Source organism: Prionailurus bengalensis, chromosome B4, assembly GCF_016509475.1.
Source record: "Prionailurus bengalensis isolate Pbe53 chromosome B4, Fcat_Pben_1.1_paternal_pri, whole genome shotgun sequence".
In the NCBI taxonomy this organism is placed as follows: Eukaryota; Metazoa; Chordata; class Mammalia; order Carnivora; family Felidae; genus Prionailurus; species Prionailurus bengalensis.
In genome coordinates, this window is record NC_057358.1 from 137,898,037 (window position 1) to 137,919,669 (window position 21,633).

General features: G+C 58.5%; 1 protein-coding gene across 2 annotated transcripts in view; it reads left to right on the forward strand.

Moving 5' to 3' along the window:
• The first annotated feature begins 4,581 nt into the window (after window positions 1-4,581).
• Window positions 4,582-21,633, forward strand: part of FBLN1 (fibulin 1) — an 83,132-nt gene continuing 66,080 nt past the window's right edge. The window contains exons 1-2 of one of the 2 annotated variants that reach the window (XM_043562907.1): window positions 4,582-4,796; window positions 20,524-20,629. In XM_043562907.1, the coding sequence (XP_043418842.1) occupies window positions 4,721-4,796; window positions 20,524-20,629 (182 nt within the window). In that variant the 5' untranslated portion in view covers window positions 4,582-4,720. The remainder of the gene's footprint in view (window positions 4,797-20,523; window positions 20,630-21,633) is intronic. The other variant, XM_043562908.1, reaches the window with a different exon arrangement.

Here is a 21,633-nt window from a genome sequence, read left to right on the forward strand (position 1 = left end):
CAACACGTTGACAAGGACGTCAAGGAGGACCAAGAGGGAAAAGGGTCGGGAAGGGGTTGGAACTGCAGGGTGGGGAGCACCCAGGCCCCCCTGGGCGCTTGGGTTAGCACCACGGGCAGGAAGAGCCCTGGGCCAAGTAGCATCTTGGCAGATTCCTGGAGGACAGAAGGAGCCGGTGGAGCACTGAGGCAGGAAGGCAGGGGTGCCTGGGTGTTGCAGGAGCCCGGAGCTAGGGGTGCAGGGCCGGGTTGTGCCGGGAGGGGTGGGGGGGGCAGGGCAGCCACAGCCTTCAGGGTGGGGAGCACAGGCAGGAACCCCAGGAGGCTTGTCCTCCAGAGTTTGGGCGGGCGTCAAAGCCATTTGTTTTCTGACTTGGAGAAAAACAGCCCACATGTGCCAACAATGAGCTTTCAAACAAATGGAGAGCTGTTTGTTTGGGGGGGCGGGGCGGGGAGCAAGGAGCCTGTGCTGCTCCTCTGAGATCCGAGAAAGCTGGGCTGTCACAGTGGGACATGACAAGTGGCTTCCTGCTTGGAGCACAATCCAAGGAGGGGGGCTGTTGTCTTGCCCCAGCGCCCTCCCTCCCAACCCCCGCCGGGGGTTAGGTGGTGGGACCCTCCCTGGTCCCTAATCCCCCCCGTGGAACCTCGCAGAAGACCAGTCCCATCTTTTGCAAACTACACACTGCGTGCTATTCATCAAGCGTCTTGACTCTTACATAGACACCCAGAACTTTGGGTTCTGGTTAGAACTTTGTTCTGGAAGAACCACGTCTCCCCTGGTGAAATGGTGCACGTTCTTTGGTCAGAAAACAGGAGCTGTATCAGTGATCATAACTCGGTCAAGTTTAGGTATAGGGATTATACCACTCCAGGTTTCTGGCACAATTATTCCTTTGTGTCGCAACTATTCCTGAAAAAAAAAAAATTAACAAAATTTTCACTAGTAAACACCATCTCCGATTTCTTTTCGTTCCCTTTAGATCTTTGAGCTACATGAATACAGGTTTTCAGCATATAATTGCAGTGTGGACCTCTACGTTCACACTCAATTTTGCGTTTTGAGGTGTGTGTGTGTGTGTGTTTTACATAATATTAGTCCACAAAGATCGTATTTCTTTTTTTTTTAATTTTTTTTAACATTTATTTATTTTTGAGAGACAGAGCACAAAGGGGGGAAAGGCAGAGAGAGAACGAGACAGAACCGAAAGCAGGCTCCAGGCTCTGAGCTGTCAGCACAGAGCCCGACGCGGGGCTCGAACTCACAGACCGTGAGTGAGATCATGACCTGAGCCGAAGTCGGACGCTCAGCCGACTGAGCCACCCAGGTGCCCCACAAAGATTGTATTTCTACTCAGGAATCCAATTCAGCCCTTTCAACAGCGGCACAATATTCCACTGAATCGCGGACTGTTGGTAGAATTGATTCTAATCATACCCACCATAAAAAATAGCCTATTGTTGGACACTGTATTTGTTTCTAGATTGTCCCCTGTAATAAACAATTGGGTCATTACAAAAATAAATGAGTCAAGGTTATGAAAGAAGTTACAAGAAAAGAAATACACATGGCTCCTAAGCCTCTGAAACGTGTTCAAACTCTGTGGTGATACATCAGATGGTGATCGATGATACGGGACGCCCTTTCCTCTTGCCTGTGGAAGTAGCCCAAATTAAACAAAGATGTTACTCAATGCCGGAGGGTGGCGGACAGACCCGGGGCTTGGCCGCGTCTCTCTCTGGGGATGTGAATCAGTCCATTCCCGGGTGCGGCAATCACTCTTCAAGGGCATCCAGTTCTCTGCCGGGAGCCGAGCCTCGAACATGCGGGTTTCACCCCTCAACCCCCACTACCACCCCCCCCTTTTGGAAGGACCTCCATGTCCAATCCCAGGGGCGTGGGGAAGCAAACGTGTGTGCAATGTTCATACTAGTCACTCACTAGATGTGGAATGAAGATTTCTAATAAGACAGGGAAGACAGGGAAATGTTTGTTACAGCGTTCGGTGAAAAACAGAGCCTTGGTACGAGTCGCTCTCAGACGAGCCCGGGACTGGGACTCAGACTCCAAATCCTCCCATCTTGGCCAGTGACCTCACGTCTCTGAGCCTTGGTGTTCTCATCTGCAGAATGGGGGCGCTAACGACTATGGCTGTTGTATTAACAAAATAACGTGCAGGCGTGTGATACGCGGTGCTCCTCTGAACTGTAAACTCTCCCCAGGGACCCCTTACTGTCTCGTGGCTTAAAAAAAAAAAAACAAAACAGCAAAGCACAAACCTGTCTCCAGCTCAGATCTCCCCACCTACCCCTGTCCAACTGCTTGCCGCTTGCACGCGCGTACCTCAGACACCCCCACCGTCCGGTTAAGCGGACCAGATAACCTTCGAGAGCTGCCCAGGGCAGGAATCACTTAGCCCCAACCCACGGCTCATCTTTCGGGGGCCAATCCCAAGCCACCCTTTTGGGGAAGCTCGATTTCTCAAGCGAGCCCCCTCATGAGCGTTCTTACACTCTCTGCAAACCTCCCACTTACCAGGCATCTGGTGAGGGCACGAGGGTTTTTGGTTTTTCTTCGTTTTAACTGTTTTAAATCTAACATCCATTTATTTTTTTTATTTTTTTTTAATTTTTTTTTTTTTTAACGTTTATTTGAGACAGAGAGAGACAGAGCATGAACGGGGGAGGGTCAGAGAGAGGGAGACACAGAATCTGAAACAGGCTCAGGGCTCTGAGCTGTCAGCACAGAGCCCGACGCGGGGCTCAAACTGACGGACCGCGAGATCGACCTGAGCCGAAGTCGGACGCTTAACCGACTGAGCCACCCAGGCGCCCGTCTAACATCCATTTAGAAAAGGGCACATAGCGTAAGTGAACAGCTTGATGAAATTTTCATAAACGGAACCCAACTGTGTAACCAATGTCCAGATTTAAAAATCAGATCCAGCTCCCCAGAGGGCCCCCCCCGTGCTCCCCAAGGGCCATCACTCTCCCGACTTCTAAACTGTACACGTGCTTCACATAGACCGAGTCACACGGCATCCTTAGCACGTGGCTCCACGGCCCCGTGGTGTCTCTGAGAGCCATTCTTGGGCTCCATGAAGGGTGCAGCACCCACTTTTCACCCACCTGGGAGGTGCCACCGCCCCACGATGTGTTTTCATTCTATTGCTGGTGATGTCGGGAAGTTCCTAACGAGAAGCTAGTATGTGTGAATAGTGGTTATGAACACCCTAGTACCCAGCTTTTGGTGCACACTCACACGTGTGTGAAATTTTCATAAACACGTGTACACGTGGGGGTGGGATTGCTGGGTGAGGGGGTCGGTGCATTCAACTGAATGGTGCTCCTATGGGTCTCCTCTGCGTCTTCACCTGCACCAGTTGGGGGTTTTGTCCTTTTTTTTTTTTTTTTTTAATTTTTTTTAACGTTTATTTATTTTTGAGACAGAGAGAGACAGAGCATGAACGGGGGAGGGTCAGAGAGAGGGAGACACAGAATCTGAAACAGGCTCCAGGTTCTGAGCTGTCAGCACAGAGCCCGACGCGGGGCTCGAACTCACGGACAGCGAGATCGTGACCTGAGTCGAAGTCAGCCACTTAACCGACTGAGCCACCCAGGCGCCCCTTAAAACAAATTTATTTGGGCCCCTGGGTGGCTCAGTTAAACATCGGACTTCGGCTCAGGTCATGATCTCAGGGTTTGTGAGTTCGAGCCGCCATTGGGCTCTGTGCTGACAGCTCGGAGCCTGGAGCCCGCTTCCGATTCTGTGTCTCCCTCTCTCTCTGCTCTCCTCCGCTCATGCTCTCTGTCTCTGTCTCAAGAGAAACAAAACATTAAAACACAAAACAAATTTACTTATGGCTCCGACAGACTAATTTACCCTCAGTGACCACTGGCCTGCTTGCAGCCGTGAATTCTGCACGGGGAAGTAGCTGGCGCAGGCCCAGCGTTCCAAGGCTGCTTCCTCTCCCGCAAACCGAATCTTTTCCTCTGTGCTCCGGGACCCTGGGTTCGTCACATGCCACTGGTGTTGGGAATGTCGCTTGAATTCGTCTCGCCTGAGCGGCAGTCCCCTGAGGGCAGAGCCGGGTCCCAGGACGCGACGGACTTGCAGGCCCCGGGATGATCCGTGAGTGCCGGGCGGCGGGAAACGAGCAGACCCGCGGGCCACGTCCCGCGGGGAGCCCCCGCCTCGAAGGGACACCGCCCTTCCACCCCCCCCCCACCCCCCCGCCGAAAGCGCCTCCGACCCTCTGGGACCCCTGGCTCCCGCGGTCCCCGTCCCCCCGCCCTTTCTGCGGAGTCGGGCGGAGCTAACCTTTGCTACCCGGCCCGCCCCTCGGGTCGGCGGGTGGGGAAGGGATCGGGTTTCTCCGGCGCACGGGGGGGAGGGGGAGGGCGGCAGCGGAGGGGGTGCGTCCCGCCCGGAGGCGCCCCCTCCTCGGCCCCCCCGCCGGGGAGACGTTTGGGGGGGAGGCCCCCGCTCCCGCCCCTCGGGGCCGGAGTGCGCGCGCCCCGGGCGGGGGGCGGCCCGGGAGGGAGGGCCCCGTGCGCCCTGCGGCCCCGCCTCCGCCGCGCCCTCCTCCGGGGCGGGATAATTGAACCGCGCCGCCGGGGCCCAGCGTTGGCTGCGGAGGCTCGGCCGGAGCGTGGAGCCCAGGAGCCGCGCCCCGCGCCCCGCGCCTTTGTCCGCCCGCCGCCCGCCGCCCGCCGGCCCCATGGAGCGCGCCGCGCCGAGGAGGGTCCCGCTGCCGCTGCTGCTGCTCGGCGGCCTCTCGCTGCTGGCCGCCCGAGGTAGGGGCGCCCCGAGTCCACGGCCCCCGCTCTAGGGGCTCCCCTCCCGGCCCCGCACCTCCGTGAAGTCCCGGAGCTGCAGCAGCCGTCGGCGTCTCGGCGCTGCGCCCCCGCGGCGCTCCTGACAGTGCCCTCCCCGCACCCCACTCCTGGCCCCCCGGCCGAATCATCTCGGTGACCTGGGGCACTTGTTTCAAAGACCGTAGGTCCTCCTCCCCACCCCCACCCGCACCCCCGCCCGCCTTCCCGCGCTGCCCACGCTCGCGCCCACCCGTCTTCCCACCGCGGCCAAGGTTGGGAGGCGGGCAGGAAGCCCCAGCCGACGCTCGCGGCGCCCCTCGGGCCGCGCTCTGCCTCCAGAGGCCCTGGCGAATCGGTTCTCACTGCCCCCGCCTCCACCTCTTGGTAGGGGCTGTCGTACCCAGCCTGTTGGCGAGAAGACTGAGACGGGACAGTACTTTGCCCAGGAGACCAAGCCAGTCGTGGGTTAGGGGTGGACGTGGGAGAGCAGAAAGGAAGGGAGCAGTCTGGGGATAGCCGTGCGTCGGAAACCTCTGCCCTCCTGGGACATAGAGGGCCCCGAGGGAGGTCCTGCCAGGCTACATGCTCAGCCGGGGCTGGGATCAGGCCACTTCCAAACCCACCCACCCTGTGGCGGCCAGGGGGCTGAGTCTCCCCCGGTAGACCTCTGGCCAGGCCCCCTCGGCCCAGGACGGACAGCCCTGGGATGGCTCCTGTTTCTCCCCTCACCCTCAAGGCCTAGCTCCTGGGAGGCGACCACCAGGCCCTGAGGATTAAGTGCAGCGGCGGGTGAGGGTGAGCAGAGCCGCGGCCTCTGACCTCGCCGCTGACCCGTGACTCATCAGTCATTAGACAGGCCTGCCTGCCCAGAGGCTTTGTTCTTCCTGGGGCCTGGACCACCCTTGGAATCCTAGATCCTTTATCTCCGGCTTAGCTTGGTTTCACCTCTCCCGTGACCACCCTCCGTCTTGATCAAAAGGTCGCCCCTGGGAGGTTGGGGGCGGGGGGCAGAGCTCTGCAGAGGGTCCCGGGCTCACTCACTGGCTGCAGCAGATCCCGGAGCTCCGGCTGTGTCCTGGGTGTGTGCTGGGGGGGGTATCCAGCATGTGCGGGGTGGGGGAGAGGGCATGGGAGGCGCAGGACTCAGGGTTGGCAGCAAGAGCCGCCCCCCCCCTCGCCCCTCCCCGCCCCGGGGATCAGAGGCTTGGAGGGGATGGTGCCTGGGCGGGAGCTGGCCAGGTGGGCAGAGGGAAGAAGGGCATTCATCGGAAGATGAGAGCAAGCCCAGAGGGGGGCCCTGATCGGAGGCCACCCGAGGCTCCTGTTCAAACAGAAAGGACCCCAGGGCCCCCGTGTACTGTGCAGACAAGGCAACTGCGACAGGCCCGGGCGAACTCTTCCGAGGCTAAGTGCCCGGTCCTCCTCCACTGTTCTGTTCTGCCTCGTGTGTGAGGAAGCCGCCCTGCCATCTGACTCCGAAAAAACACGGAGACTCGGTCAGGCTGGAGGGGCGCACGTCGTCTTTACGGAGAAGGCCCGGACTTCAGGGGCGCGTGATAGAGCAAACCCGCTCATCGCGCACGGTGGCGTGGCCTTCCGGCGTGGCCTTCCGTGTCTTTGGGGGCGGCCCCTCTTTCGAGTTGCGGCGACTTCCATTTAGTTTGGGTTTTCTTCCCCGGTTTCTTTCCGCGGCTGCGAGCTTGGAAGCCTGAAGGTTCCCCGAAGTGACACGGCCCCACGCTGCAGGCCTGCGGGGTCCACGGGGAAACCTAACTGAAAAGTGATCATGGAAAAGGCCATGGAGTGGGGAGCCCTTTAGCCGAGCTGCTGAAACTCGGCCCGGCCACTGCGGTGCAGAAGGGCGCTGATCTCCCCTGCCAAGGGACAGAGCTGAGCCACACTCTGTCCTGTGTCCGTCTGCCCTGTTGGGCTTTCCTGAGAGCGGGGCAGGAGGGAGGGAGTGGAGAGGAGGAGGGCATTTGGGAAAGACAACTGTGTTTTCTCCAAGACTTTCTTGGCCTCCGGCTGGCTCCGGCAGGGCAGTGTTTCCGACTGATTACAGAGCAAGTCGCTGGGAGGGAGAACAAAGACGGGAGAGGGCTTGGCTTGGCAACACGTGGCCCGCACCGCTGCTGGAACTTTCCCAGGCTGGCAGGGGGCGGGGGGAAGGGCACCGCGAGCTTTGGTGGGACGGGAAACGAGGTTGCCCGTATCCTGCTGGAAAAGTCCATGCGAAGGTTGGTGGTTTTCTCATCTGTAAAACAGAACAGAAACCCACTTCTTAGGTTGTCTTGAGGACTGAGGGACAGATGGGGGGGGGGGGGGGAGCGAGGCCTGCCAAGGTAGCTGGATTACTATGACCTATCGTTTGTGTTGCCCCCTCCCCAGGGTAAGCCGGTGTCCTTGTCCCCAAGAATGCTCTGAAAGTCCTACTCATTTTCCCAGAAGGGCCTCTGAACCGGCAGCTGTCGAGGGCCAGAGCCGTGTCGGGGAAGGTCAGGCAGAGCGGCGTCAGCTGAGCTCCCCGGGCAACCAGTCGTCGGGGCACTAGGTGTCGGCTCTCTGCCAGACGCTGTTCTGAATCTTGGCGACACGGTGAGGGAGAAGAGAGGCCTGGCCTTTCTGCCCATGGGGTCCCCACCCCCCAGGAGAGCCAGAAGAGCCAACAGTCCATTTCAAACCAACCCCGACAGGCAGAGAGTCAGGGAGGACGCCCCCCCCCCCCCCGACCCGAGGATGCAGCATGCAAGGTGGGGTGTGGGAGGAGCTGGCTGGGTTTCTGGAAAGGTCGGGGAGGGTGGTGTTCAGGCAGAGGGAGCAGCATGGGCAGAGGCCTGGGAGGCGAGAGAGGACGTGGACACGTCCCCTCTTCCCTCCAGTTAGTTCCTTTGATGGCAGGGCCCTGAGCCGTGGGTGCGTCGGGTGGGGCAGCCGTGCAGACGAAGCTTTACGGAGCCAGTGCTAATGGCGCGCACAATCCCCCCACCGGTGTATTTTATCTGTAATAAAAGACCCTACTTTGCAAAACATCCGATTATAACAGTTTGACTAATAAATGCCTTTGCAGGCGCTGCATGGTTCCAGTCTCCTTGTAATGATCCCAGATGTGACCACATAACCAAATGGGGACAGCCATTATGTCAGCTTCCCTGGGATCGGAGACGCTTCAGCCTGGAGGGAGCTTGGAGATGAGAGGGTGTGGCTGGGAGCCTTGGGAAGGCAGGACCGGGGGCTGGGTCGGTGCCCGCTGGGCCTGCCCCCTTGGCCCTCAGGCTGGTCCTCACCTGACTCTGGGTCAGGAGGGAGCCAGGTGCCTGCGTGTTATCACGAGGTCCTACGTGGTGGGAGCCAGCCCTCGAAGGAGGCTGGGAGACCGGTCCCGATTCTGAAAGTGACCAATCCCATGCCCTCTGTAAATCTGTTTCCGTAAGTCTGGAAAGAGTACACGCTCTGCTCTAGGAAATTATAAGTGGCATAGTTTACATTTAGCCACTAATTTAATCCTCTCAACAACCCTATGAAGAGGGTACTATTATTGTTTTCATTTTACAGACATATATACCAAGGCCCAGAGCAGTTAAGTAACTTGCCTGGGAAGCACAGCAGTAAACAGAAGGCCAGGTCACAGCACAACATGCTCCTGACCGCTCGGCTGTCTCGCCTTAGATTTAACGAGGGGAAGAGCAGGTGGGACAGCGCTCGAGTCCCATTAACAATTACTGCACACGTGTCCTGAGGAGGAACATGCGTTTGGCATGCATGGGGGACCACAGGGCCCTCGAGGGGCTCGTGGCTGGCTTGGCAGGAACTGATCCCCAAGGTGATGGCATCTGTCTTGTTTCAGATCCGTGGACAGGCCTGTCGTGTACTGGGGAGGCCATGGCCGTGGTGCCGGAGGGCTGTTTGCTCGGGTACCCAGCCCAGGGCCTGGCCTTGGCCCTGCCTCTCGCTTGGGTGTGGCCCAAGTCAGGCCCTCCCTGCTGCCATCTAGGGGTGGGTTTCAGGGACCCCTCAAGGAACCTGCCATAGGCAGTGCTGTGGGGGTGGGGGGGGGAGACGGTGCACGCAGGGGCAGATGCCTCTGACCACAGGACCCTGGGTGAGGTCTAGAACTGTCCACAGGGTATGAAGTCGCCCCTTTCCTGGCACCTTTATAAAGGAAAATGTCCTTGGCTGGACCTGGGTTCCAGACACAACAGGGCGGGCCCGGCATCTGGAGAAGACGGCCCTGGAAATTGTTTAGGTCATGTTCCTGCTTAATCTGCCCCCAGCCTTGCCAAGTGATCCTGCCAGAGGGCCGTGCTGACGTGGCCAACGCTGGGAGCGGGGACACTGGATTCCTGCCCACCCTGTTGCTGGCTTCCTGGGGGACCCAACCACCAAGCCCCCCTCCCCTACTGCTCCTGAGCGCGGGGGCCCCAGAGCCTTTCTTTCTCCAAGTGGAGGGTCTGTGATGTGTGTTCTTAGCTGCACCGACGCCACACGGATGGGGGTCCGGGCCCTCCAGGATCCCTACACCTGGGGTCCGATGGGGCCCAGGTTTTATGATGGGCACTTGAGAATTTGGGAAGGAGTGGTTTGTCTGTCAGGACACGGAAACCACAGATCAGCTGGCCCGCTCTTTGTATAGGTGGGGGAAACTGAGGCCCAGAGAGAGGAAGCAGGTGGAAAGGGTCATTCACAGGCTGCTTCTCAGTTCTATTGAGCAAACGTTTCCCAAGCATCCCTTATGGGCCTGGCTGGAGCCCTGAGGAGCTATTTGTCATGAGCCCATCATTTGTCAGTTTGTCACGTACTCAGCAAGCACGAGGCTCTGGGGACGCGGAGCTGCGTGCCCTAGGAGTCTTCTGCGGCCCGGGACCAAATTGCTGCAAACTGAGCAGCTTCAGACAACAGAGATGTGTCCTCGCACCGTCCTGGCAGCCAGAAGTCAGGTATCGCGGGGTCTGTAGAACTTCAGTCCCCTCAGAGGCTCTGGGAAAGGGTCCACCCTTGCGGCTACCAGCTCCCGGGGGCTCTTGGTGCTCCTGGGCTCGTGGCTGCCTCTGTCTTCACACTGCCTTTTCCTTCTGTGTTTCTCTTCCAAGGACACTTGTCTTGGGATTTAGAGCTCACCTGGGTGATCCAAGAGGATCTCACCTTGAGATCCTTAATTGTACCTGCAAAGACCCTGATTCCAAATAAGGTCGCATTCCAGGGTCAGGACGTGGATGTATCTTTTCGGGGGCCACTGCACCTGCTAACAGCAAACACAGGAATAGGTGCTCTGACAAAGATGTGTCGGTAGGAATCAGTGCCATAGTGACCATGACGTGTCATGACGGTGACAGCAGCCCCGGGTGGCTCTCAAGTGGGCGGAGAGGGGAGGGGATACCTAGCTGAGGCGTGAGTGGCGAGGAGCCGTCTGTGGAAAGATCTGGGGAGAGTTTTGGGTAAAAGGAACAGCTGGTCCCAGGCCCCAGGTGGGACCAGGTATATTGGAGGGACAAGAAGGGAGTGTGTGCCTCTGGGGAAGAGGCAGAGGGCAGCTGAGACGGGAGGGCTTTAAAAATCGGGGCGCGGACTGGGTTTTATCCAACGTTCACTGGGAAGCCGCCAGAGGACTTTAAGCAGAGGAGTGAGGTTATTTGGCTCAGGTTTCCAGAAGTCACTCTGGACTGCTGCGTGACATCTGGGGAGAGGCGGCACGAGCCAGTGTGGAGGCTTGTGCAGGGTCCAGGGCTAGAGGTACCCTGGGCAGAGTGGCAGTCGGGGGGCCGCTGGGAAGTGGATAGAGGTAGAGCTGGAGTGGACAGGACTTGCCATGCGACGGGAGGTAGAGGGTGAGGGACAAGGGATGATTCAGGCTGACCCCGTCTGACATCTGGGGGAGCCTGGGTTTGGGGGCGAGATCAAGCTACAGGCAGACATGTGGGGGTCTCGGCCCATAGGATGAGGCGACAGGAGACCGCCCAGGGGGATGGCCGGGGCGGGGGCGCGAGGGGTCACGGGACTGAGCTCTGCCCGGCATGTTGAGGGGGGAGTGTACCTGCTTGGGGGCTTCCAGAAACCTGGGTGGTGGCTGAGAGCTTGCCAGGACCGGTTTTGAGATGGGAGCATTTTTATGCTAATGGGGTGAGCCAGTATTTTCTTTCTATTTATTTATTTGCTTATTTATATATATAGAGAGAGGAGAGAGAGCGTGAGCAGGGGAGGGGCAGAGAGAGAGGGAGAGAGAGAATCCCAAGCAAGCTCTGAGCTCGGGGCTCGATCCCCACAAACCATGAGATCATGACCTGAGCTGAAATCAAGAGTCGGACGCTTAACCGACTGAGCCACCCAGACGCCCTGAGCCGGTATTTTTCTTGAACCTGTTTTTCCTTTTGGATCGTGTCACCTGCTGGAGTAAAACGTACCAGGAGCTTTGCTGCCTACATACGCCTCCTGTTTTGACATCAGACTTCTCTCTGCAACCACTCCTGTTTTTATCCCCCATTCTCCGTGAGTGCGGGTGAGGCCACCAAGGCTCAGAGAGGTCAAGCAGCGCGCCTGCGGGCACACAGCGGCCCCACCAGGATTGAAACCTGGGAGCACGGCCCTCAACTCGCGTTCGTAAGCGGGACGCGGAACCCCCTCATGTATCTTTCTGGTTGAGAAGTCTGGATTTTGCTAAGTCCGGCTTTGGGAGGAAGCCAGTTTCCTTCAGCGTGTTATGGGGTGGGGGTGGGGGTCAGCTTTAGAGTCCGAGCCAGGCTCCAAGGCCACCTCCGTGTTTGCTCTGTGGCCTCGGGCCACTTGCTTAATCTCTCCCTGACCCCCTGCTTCCTAGAGTGGCTAGGATCACATGAGATCATTCTTTCACCGGAATGTATTGAGTGCTCTGAGGCCGCGTGGGGCAAGGTGCAGGGACCCAGCCCTCATGACACTAAGTACACAGTGCAGTTAATTATTTGTGCAAAGTGCCGGGAAGCTCAGGGTGCAAAGAGGCCGTGGAACTGCTGTGTGCGTGTGCGTGCGTGCGTGTGTGTGTGTGTGTGTGTGTGGAGGGGGTCAGTGACGGAAGACTTCTGGAGGAAAGGGCCTCTGGACTGGCGTGGGTGTGGATGAACTGGCTGTCGGAAGGGAGTGCGCCCGGCACCACCCGGCTTCCAGCTTCCAAAGGCCAGGTGCAGATGACACATGACAGGTGGCCGGAGAGTTCAGAGCAGAAGCGGGAGAGAGGGGTCCCCGCAGGGTGGGATGCTGCAGAGATGTCGGGAGGTGAGGCTAGCCCACGTGTCCGCTGGCCTTGGCGGGAGGAGGCTCCTGCCCAGAGGGAGAGATCTGGGAGATGCTTCGTGGCAGGTGCTGGTGGAGGGTTGGGGTGGGGGGGGGGAGGTTGAGGCACGGGCGGCTCTTGTGTGGAGCCCTGAAAGCAGACCCGGGCACGCCCTGCTTCCTCCTGGGAGGCCGGGTGCCCTTGAAGGGGGGATGGTTCTGTCCCTATCCCAGACCTGCAAGGGTCTGTACACCAGACCCCAGTGACAATTGCCTGGTGCCTCCCTGGGCCACCCCCTTGAGGACGGGGTCCTGTCTTTTCACCTCCGGAATCCCCTGCCCCAAGCCAGAAGCCTGCACGTGGAAGGGTCATGAGAGGGGCTTTTTAAACACGATTTTTTTTTTAAGTCCTCTCTACCCCCAGCGTGGGGCTCGGGCTCCCAGCCCACGTCGAGCGTCGCACGGTCCGCAGACTGAGTGGGCCACAGAGGGGCTCTTTTGAATGTGTGCGGGGCTTCGGACAGCTCACAGGCCAGTCAGGCATCGGCCGGAGCCCCTGCGAGGATGACAGGTGGCAGGCTGACATTCTGGAAGCTTCCATCCAAGGAGCACCCCGGAACCCCTCTGACTGCCGGCCGGCATCTGCCGTGTTGGAGAGAACGTGTGTCTGTCTCTCTACCCCTCGACAAGAACGCGTACTCCTCTGGACCACGGGTTCAGAACCGCCACGTTTCACAGTCCACACTGCAGCCTTCACGAAGGCGTAATTCGCCTGGAAGGGGTTTGGTTTTAGCGGCTGTCTCCGCGGACAGATGGCATCCGCTGCCCGTGAGCCAGGCGGTCTCTGTCCACCTGCTCACCAGGGACTTCCGGCGGGGGTGTCTCTTTCCCGAGGGCAGGGGGCGGGGTGGCGGTCCTCTGGTGACGTGTCAGTCTCGGGGAGCGTGTGATTCCCGTCAAGAAGGATGCCCTCTCCCTAGCGGTGCGGTGCCTTCTGTGGCTGCCCGATTGGGAGGGTTCTTTCTGTGGACGGGCACCGACGTAAGCATTTTGCCCGAATTAGCACATTGTTCTTCCCAGCCCTACACAGTTACCGCCCCGTTTGATGGATGGAGATAAGGGGGCTCAGTGAGGTGGAGGGCAGATTTGGGGCCAGGCGGTTTAGTTTTGAGAGCCAGAGAGCCAGCAGGGCGGGGGGCAGAGGGAATCCCAGACACCGCCAGCGCAGAGCCCGACGTGGGGTCGAGCTCGCAAAACCGTGAGATCAGGGCCTGAGCCCAAACCGAGACCGGGCACCTAATCGACCGAGCCTCCCCGGGCGCCCCCGGGGCTGGGCGGTTTTAACCCACAACGTCTCTCGCCTTCCCCTGGGATGCCCGAGTCCAAAGCCAAGAAGATTTTGCAAGAGAGGTTTTGCTTGGTTTATGTTATGCTTTGTGGATCCACTTCACGCAGTCAGAGTACAGGAACCGGAGGTTGTGCTCTATCGAAGCTTCCTCTCCGAAGGGAGGGAAGCGATCGGAGCGAGAAGACTGCAGGCTGCCCGAGGCCCCGCTTCTCTCCTAAGAGCCCCTCCAGCCGGGCAGCGGGCATGGGCGGGCATCGATAACTGGCATCGCTCCCAGAAGTTAGGGATGGAAGGCAGAAGTGTCCTCATTTGCTCCAGGTTGCTGAGGGCCGTTCGGGCGTGGTGGGGTCTCCATGTGGGATTTCTGTGACCTGATGCCCAGCTGTGCGTCCTGTGTCAGCTCGGAGCTGGGGATCCACTGACGCCCCCTCCACTGACGATGCTGAATTCTTCCCTGTGTGGTTGGGGAAGCGATGATGGAAGGACGGCCTCCTTGTCACCTCCAGAAGCCTTCCCTTGGCCCTTGCCTGGGCCGGGGAGTGAGTGCCACCCTCCTTCGTTACTTAACATTTCACTTGTTCCGTTGGAGGTCACCTGGCTTGCTGCCTGCTATGAGAGGATGTTCTAAGACACGGTTTACCGAATTAATCCTTGCTACGGTTTACACATTCATGCAGTAAAACAACACCGATTGTTGGGGGCATCTGGGTGGCTGAGTCGGTTGAGCGTCCGACTTGGGCTCCGGTCACGATCTCGCGGTTCGTGGGTTCGAGCCCCGCGTCGGGCTCTGTGCTGACAGCTCGGAGCCTGGAGCCTGTCTTCGGATTCTGTGGCCGCCCCCTCTCTCTCTGCCCCTCCCCCGCTCCTACTCTGTCTCCCTCTCTCTCTCTCTCTAAAGTAAATAAACATTAAAAAAAACCAAACCACAACATCAATTGAAAGAGGCAAGTGAGTTAATCAGCAGAACACCCAACTCCTCTTCTGTTGAAGGGTGATACAAAATGCCACACAAACACTCAATTAAAATTTTTTTTTAATGTTTATTTATTTTTGAGAGAGAGAGAGTGTGCGCCTGAGTGGGGAAAGGGCAGAGAGAGAGACAGACAGACAGACACAGAGGGTCCGGAGCAGGCTCCACGCTGACAGCAGGGAGCCCGATGTGGGGCTCGAACTCAAGAACCGTGAGATCAGGACCTGAGTCGAAGTTGGAGGCTTAACCTACTGAGCCTCCCCAGGCACCCCTCCACTCAGTTTTTTTTAATGTGTTTTTTCCATTGTGATGAAATACACATAACGTTAACCATTGGAACCGTTTCTAAGTGCACAGTCGGGAGTTAAGAACCTTCACCCTGTTGTGCCACCAGCTATCTCCAGAGCTCTTTCCTTTCCCCAAACCGAGGCCCTGTCCCCGAGAAGCACGAACTCCCCACCTACTTTCCGTCTGTGTGAATGCGGCTCCTCTCGGGACCTCTTAAGTGAAATGAGGCAGCGTTTATTTATCCTTTTGCGACTGGGTTGTTTCACTGAGGATGTCATCTTCGACCACAGCGTTTTCAATGAAGCATTTAGTTCACTCTTAGATGGTCAGCTTTTTTTTTTAAAAGACAACAGTCGTACGGGGTGTTCAAGTTCATTTTAACCCAAGGATGCATGCACGGCCATTGTTCTATAGGAACGAGGAAGGGCAAGGTTGGGGGGCGCCCGGGTGGTTCTGTGGTTAAGCGTCTGACTTTGGCTCAGGTCATGATCTCACGGTTCGTGAGTTCGAGCCCCGCGTTGAGCTCTCCGCTGTCAGTGAGGAGCCTGCTTTGGATTCTCTGTCTCCCTCTCTCTCTGCCCCTCCCCGCTCAAGCTCTCTCTCTCTCTCTCAAAAATAAATAAATAAACATTAAAAAAAAAAAGGCAATGAGGGAGAGTGAGTGATGGTCCAGACTGTCCTATTCCACATGGTTTTAGTGGAACAGCACGTTGGGGTCTTTAGGATGGAAGCACCATAGGCAATGGTTTTCCGTACTCTCTGTCCGGGTTACGGCAAACATTTGTAGTGACTGTAATTCCCCTCGTGAACACCAGGGACAAAGCAGGGACACCAGCCCGGGCTCCCTGCCTGGTACTCTTTCCCTGGGCCGCCTCTCTTTCTGACCCAAAGTGATTTTTCACCACCAGAGTAACGTTTGTTCACTACAAAGGGGACACGTATGAAAACAGCAAAGACCATGCGTCCCTTTCCAGTTGGGACGTTTCTTGGAAGACGTGTGTCCGGGGGTGGGAGTGGTATTGGCTTTTGTGCTTTGGAGAGCCTGGCCCTGCCCCATCGAAAGGAGATGCTTGGGAGGAGCCAGGAGGCTTTATTTGTTTCAGAACATAAGTTCACAACAGACCTTTTCTTGGACAGGATACACCTGTCTTTTAGAGACAGACCTACTGCAGACGGTATCTTTGTTGACATCTTGAGCCGTGACGCCGGAACATTCTTCAGGGTGTCCCCCTCGCTCCACCTCCTTTTCCCGCAGCTCCGCTTTCCTCCGACGGGTTGGGGGTAACCGTCTCTAAGGCCAAGAGAGTGGCAGTTCTGAGTCTCAGACCGATGCCCCAGCAGGTCCCGGGCTCTTGCTTAAATTCTCAGCAGCCTGGCACTTTGCGGAAGTCGGCTCCAATCAAGCGTTGTCCTTTGGGATCATTCCCTCCCCCTGAAGAGGCATGTTTGCAGCAAACCCTATACTTCAAGGTCGTCTTGCCCATCAGGCCCCCGGTGAAGATGCCTGTGGCCATTGCGTCCTGCTCAACTTCCTGAGTCTCGCTCGCTGTTTGTGCCGGGCATGGGCGGGTGGTTCAGGGTCACTGAGAGGAGAAGAATGTGATCCTTGCCCCAGAGGAGTTTTTAATTCACCAGGAGGCAGACGAGCCTAGCTGTGGAGGCTGTCAAAACCAAACCTGGTGCCTGACTTGGTCCGTCTGGCTGTGTGGCCTCGAGCTGGTCACTTGACCTCTCTGAGCTGGAATTTTCTGATCTGCAAAACGGGGACCCTAATGAACTGGCCTCCCTGGGTCCTTGGGGGAATCAAGGAAGCGCCCGTGTTGTACCTGGCACATAGTAGGTGCCCAGTGAGTGTGCGGCACCAGTGGTAATGGCAGTGATGGGGGAGGGGGCACGGTGTTGAGGGACATCCCAACAGAACTGGGTGATGTCTGGAGGCGAGCAGGTGACAGGGCGAAACAGAGAAGGGCCAGAGCCTAGAGGGGTCAGAGCCCAGACCAAGGAGCAGTGAAATGAGAGGTTGGCAGGGAGACATCAGGGATTTTGAGTGACACTCATTCAAAGTGCAGAGCTGGCCACCCACTGGTGTTGGGAGAGTGAGGTGTGTTCCAGGTGGGGACGAGGACACCTTAGCATTTATGTCCACGTCACTGTTAGGTGACCTAACTCCATTTGGCTCCTTCCGTGTGTAATTATGTTTGGAATCTGTGTTCCATACCTGCAGCCGCTGATGTGACAGTTCGGTGGCAGAGTACCCACGGCAAACGGTTTTAAAGACAGTGGTGAATGGGGATGGTTGAGGAACAGAAGTAGGGAATTCCCTGGCTGCCTTCCGTCGCCAGGCGCCCACAAGAACCCTGTGATTCAGTGGTCCGTGCCCCATTTCACAGTTTGGGACACAGACCTGGGTGCAGATGGCTTCAAGAATTTGCCCAGGGATGGTGAGCTGCAGAGTGAGGCCCGGGGCTCAAACCCAGCTCTGCCTGATGCTGAACCCTTCCTTCCCTCTGCACTGCCCCACCCCAAAGGAGCATGATAAATACAGCGACCGGCATTCTTCCGCAGGTCCCTCCGACTTTAAGCTGCAGCTCTCAGCTCATCCCCAGCTCACTACCTCAGCCTTCACCAGAAGCCCATGAACTTTGGCCAGTTGGCTCAGCTCTACAGGCCACCCATCGGCCACAGGTGCTGGCTGCAAACATGTCCCTGGTCACCGTACTCCAGCCACATGGTTGGTGGGGCTGGGTGTTTCTTGGGACGGCAACCCGCTGTGATTGCCCAAGAATGCCTTCCCCCTGGTCCAGCTCCTCTCCTTTGGCTGTTCTGGCCTACGCCAATGCTCAGGACTTGAGGAATGAACGTTTATGAACAAAGATGTTCAACCCAGAGCTGTTGGTTCCTGAGTGTAAAATACCGGAAGTGAAGAGAGGGGGAACGGGTTGGGAAAGTTGCCTTTTCTGCTCTACAGCGTGATGCCGTGTGGCCTGTATGATGGCATAGAAAGAGGGCTTGAGGGGTCGAGGGGGAGAGAGATGCTGAATGCAAAGAGGCTTACTTGGTGTCAGGCTGGTTATTACGATGGGGGCCGTGATGCCCTGCCCTGGTCTGTTCCCCGTGCCTCTGCCTCATCACTGTCCGGCTGGCTGTGGACCGTGGCGGGCTCTCCACGGCTAATCTGATGGGGCCGTGCGGGAGGCTGATGGGGTGCCTCACGCCCAAGGGGGATGAGCTGACCCCAGATGGCCGTGGGGCTCCCACCTGGCTGCCTGCTCATTCCCCACCCCCCAAACCCGGGACCCAGCCCCCAGACGGCTCTGCTTTGCACAAGTCCCAGCCTTGTGGCTGCTTCAAGCATTCCAGGGACATTCCAGATTTCTGAACTGAGCGGAGGACTTAACATTTTATTGTCCTGCTGAGAATAAGGTTCAAAGTGCTCAGGTTCCCCAGGGAGAATCATTTCCAAATGTTTCCACAGCCCCGGACACAAAGTTCTTGCCCTGCTGAGCTGGCTGTGCCTTTCTCAGAGTCCGAGGGAGGCCTTGGGGCCACTGCTCATCCCTGGGGGCTTCCACACACCCACACAGGGCCGTGGTGCCCCATTTCTCATGGGCCATGGCAAGCATACCCCTTTGTTTCTTTAACACATACTCAAGTGGCGTCTGGGTGACTCGGTCGGTTAAGTTTCTGACTTCAGTTCAGGTCATGATCTCACAGCTTATGGATTCGAGCCCCATGTCAGGCTCTGTGCTGACAGCTCAGGGCCTGGAGCCTGCTTTGGATTCTGTCTCTCTCTGCCCCTCCCCGGCTCGTGCTCTGTCTCTCTCTCTCTCTCTCTCTCTCAAAAATAAATGTTAAAAAAAATGAAAACACATAATCAAGCGCTGTTTTCTGAGAGCTCACTGTGTGCTCAGACCTTTATAAGCGCACTCGCTCAGCATCTCTGCAAAGGTTATTTCGAGCCCCGTTTTCACCGTTGGAGCTTTGGCTCAGAGAGGGGAGGCCACCTGCCTGGGGTCGCAGAGCACGAAAGCGCTGGAGCCGGGTTTGGAGCTGTGACCCCAGAGCGCATGCTTTTTCCGCTCGGCCCTGTAGCTGCTGCTTGCCAGCTTTGTGCCGAGGAACGTGAGGAAAAGGGATGGCCCAGCTTGTAAGACCTCTGCGGCTGGGAGGGCAAGGCCATTGGAAATGTTGGAACAGTGAGGTGTGCTCCCCGGACAGGGGGTGGGCTGTGAGCAGGGGGGCACCCAGGCCAGGCTGGGTGGATTGTCACTCTCACCCAAACCACCTTGGACTCCCCCCGCCCCGCGGCCCCGTGGGGGTGGGGCCGGGACGGGGTACCTCCCTCATTGTGGAGAGCAGCCCAGGGGTCCCCGGAAGCCCCGGCGGAGGGGTAGCCCTGACTCGGTTCCAGGCGACACCCCTTGTCCTCCTGGCCACAGGAAAGGGCCAGCCGTGCACTAACTCTCCCGGGATCTTTCTGGACTACTCTTGGTGCTCGACGGCAGTTTCTCTGCCGGCCTGGAGGGCCTTCAAGGGCAGCGTGTGCCCTGCCCGGTCTGACTGCACAGGTGTTTGTGCTGGTTGACAGCCGGTTGTCAAAACTGGTGTTTTAGGAACTCTCGGCCTCGTGCGAAGCCCAAGAGTGAGCCTCCCTTCTGGGGCCGCCCCGAGGACCCGGCCTTGGAAGAATAATGAACTCCAACAGGACACCCATGGCTGCTGGCGCCTCAAAACGCTGCCAGGCTTGGTGGGATTTACCCCGTTGGGTGCTGGAAAGCCATCAGTGAGAAAACGTGGGGTTTCGTAAAGCCAGTTTCGCAACGTCCTGCACAGCGTGATCCTGCACTCGGGCCGCAGAGGCTTTTGGTGCTAATGCTCCCGGCCACGCGAGTCCTCTAGGCTGAGGGCATCTCGGTACCAAGCTGCTCCTGCCTTGGGGGGGGGGGCCTCTCCTTCCCCCGAGGCACGAGGCTCACTGGGGCAGCCGTCTGGGGTGAGGCCGAGAGCCAGGCTGGGGACCGGAGGGCCGTCGTCCAGCTGTGGGGGCACGCGTGGGCCGGCTGCTGAACCTTCTGTCCTTGGGGAGCCCTCCTCCTGTCCTTCGGGTGAGCGGAGACGCCCGTCTCGTGCAGATCAAGGGCAGGAGCAGTCAGCCGCTGTATCACGAGGACTGCCACCCCGGCAACAAGTTGCTGCAGAAATTAACCGAGAGTGCCCGGACGTGGCTCCCAGAAGCTGGCCCGGGTGGGCTCGTGGCGTGGGGGGCCCCCTGTTTCCGTTCTGCCCTCCGGGTCTGTATATGCCACAGTCCTCCCTGGAGTCTGCCCTCCGCTCAGCAGGGGAGGCTCCCTGGGTTGCCTCATCAGCGCTGCCGGGAGCCTCCAGGCCGCCCCCATTTCTGACCCTCTAAGAGTCCGGTTTCCGGTGCCTGGACACCCTCTCTGCCGGGCTGCACGGCGCGTGCTCGCGTCCCTGCCTTGGTTGCCCTCCCGACCCGTCTGGGCAGGGTCCCCATCCGAGTTTCTGTTGTGTGGCCGGAGCAGGGATTCAGCCCAAGTGGGCGTGGATCCCGGGTGCTGAGCCGCAGCCCCATCAGAACTGGATGCGGAAGATACCGGTTAAGGTACTGGTTAAGGCGTTAGGCTTTCCCAGGAAGGAGCCAGCGTGGATTCCAGCCCAGGACCCAGTGGGTTCAAAGTTCACGCTGTGGAGCGTCCGAGGATGTGTGTGGGCCCGTCCGGTCCGGCCTCACCTGCCGTGGATGCCTGAGGAAGTGGGGTAGGGGGCGCCTGTCCAAGGGGACCTCGCGTGGGTGAGTGGTGAGCCGGCCCCCTCACCAGGCGCCCTGCTCTCTTCCCGCACAGTGGCCGCAGACACCCTCATGGAGGCTTGCTGTGCAGACGGACATCAAATGGCCACACAGCACAGGGACTGCTCACTGCCTTATGCCTCGGAATCCAAGGAATGCAGGTACGTTTGCCAGTGACGGCCGTTTTGCCAGAACGGTGTTCCTCTAGCAGGAAGCCGGGTATGCCGGGACCCCTGGCAGAGTCTGGCGTGCAGGCCCAGATCCGCCCAGGCTGTGGGGGGCGTGGTGGATGACCCCCGCCTCCTTCCTCTGTGCTCCCACGTCCCCCCACGGGACGGGGCTCCCCCTTCCTGGGGCGGCCCGGGCGTCTCTCCCCTTCGCTGGGCTGCAGAGCAAAGAGAGCTTCGCTGGGGTGGCTGTTCTCTCTGCCACCGCTGGGCACTGTGGCCAAGTCAGTCTCCTCCTAACAAAAAGGGGTCTGTTTGGGGGGGGGGGAGGGGCGGTCGGATGAGATCACGTGACTGGCGAGTCACAGCGTGGCCTGCCTTCAGACCCCGACAGCGCGCGTGAGCCGGTCCAGAGCGGAGCGTTCCCGCAGACGGTTGTTCCCCTACGCAGTAGCCAAAACCTGGACGAACTGTGCTTTTTTTCCCTAAATTAACCCAAGCTCCCTCGAAGGTTTGGCAGGCGTTAAGCGTCGAGTAAACCATGAAGGTCTGGAATGTCGATCGTCACCGGAAAGGTAACAGTAAGAGTCGGGGCCAGCCTGTACAGAGCTGCTCCCTGCTGTGTGCGATGAACGTTTTCCTCACGTAACCCCGCTGTTAATCCCGGCTTACAGCCCAGGAACCTGAGCTCTGCCCCCTGCGCACAGCCGGTGGGTGACGGCGTTGGGATTCGAACCCCGATCGGCTCGCCCGGGGAGCAGATGTCAGGGAGGCGAGGCCCCGAGAGCGTTCCCTCCTTGTGACAGCCGTGCGTTTCCTCCGTGCGGCCCTCGGAGCCGTGGGGGGCTGGGTGGAGAGCGGTCAAGGAGGGTGCAGTGAAGTTTCCTTCCCTCGTTCTGGACTTCTGCATCTCAGCTGGCAGCGGGCATAACGCGATCGGCCAGCGTCCCCAGGCGACGTAAATCTCGATTTGGGAAAATGCTTGAAAGGTCCACTGT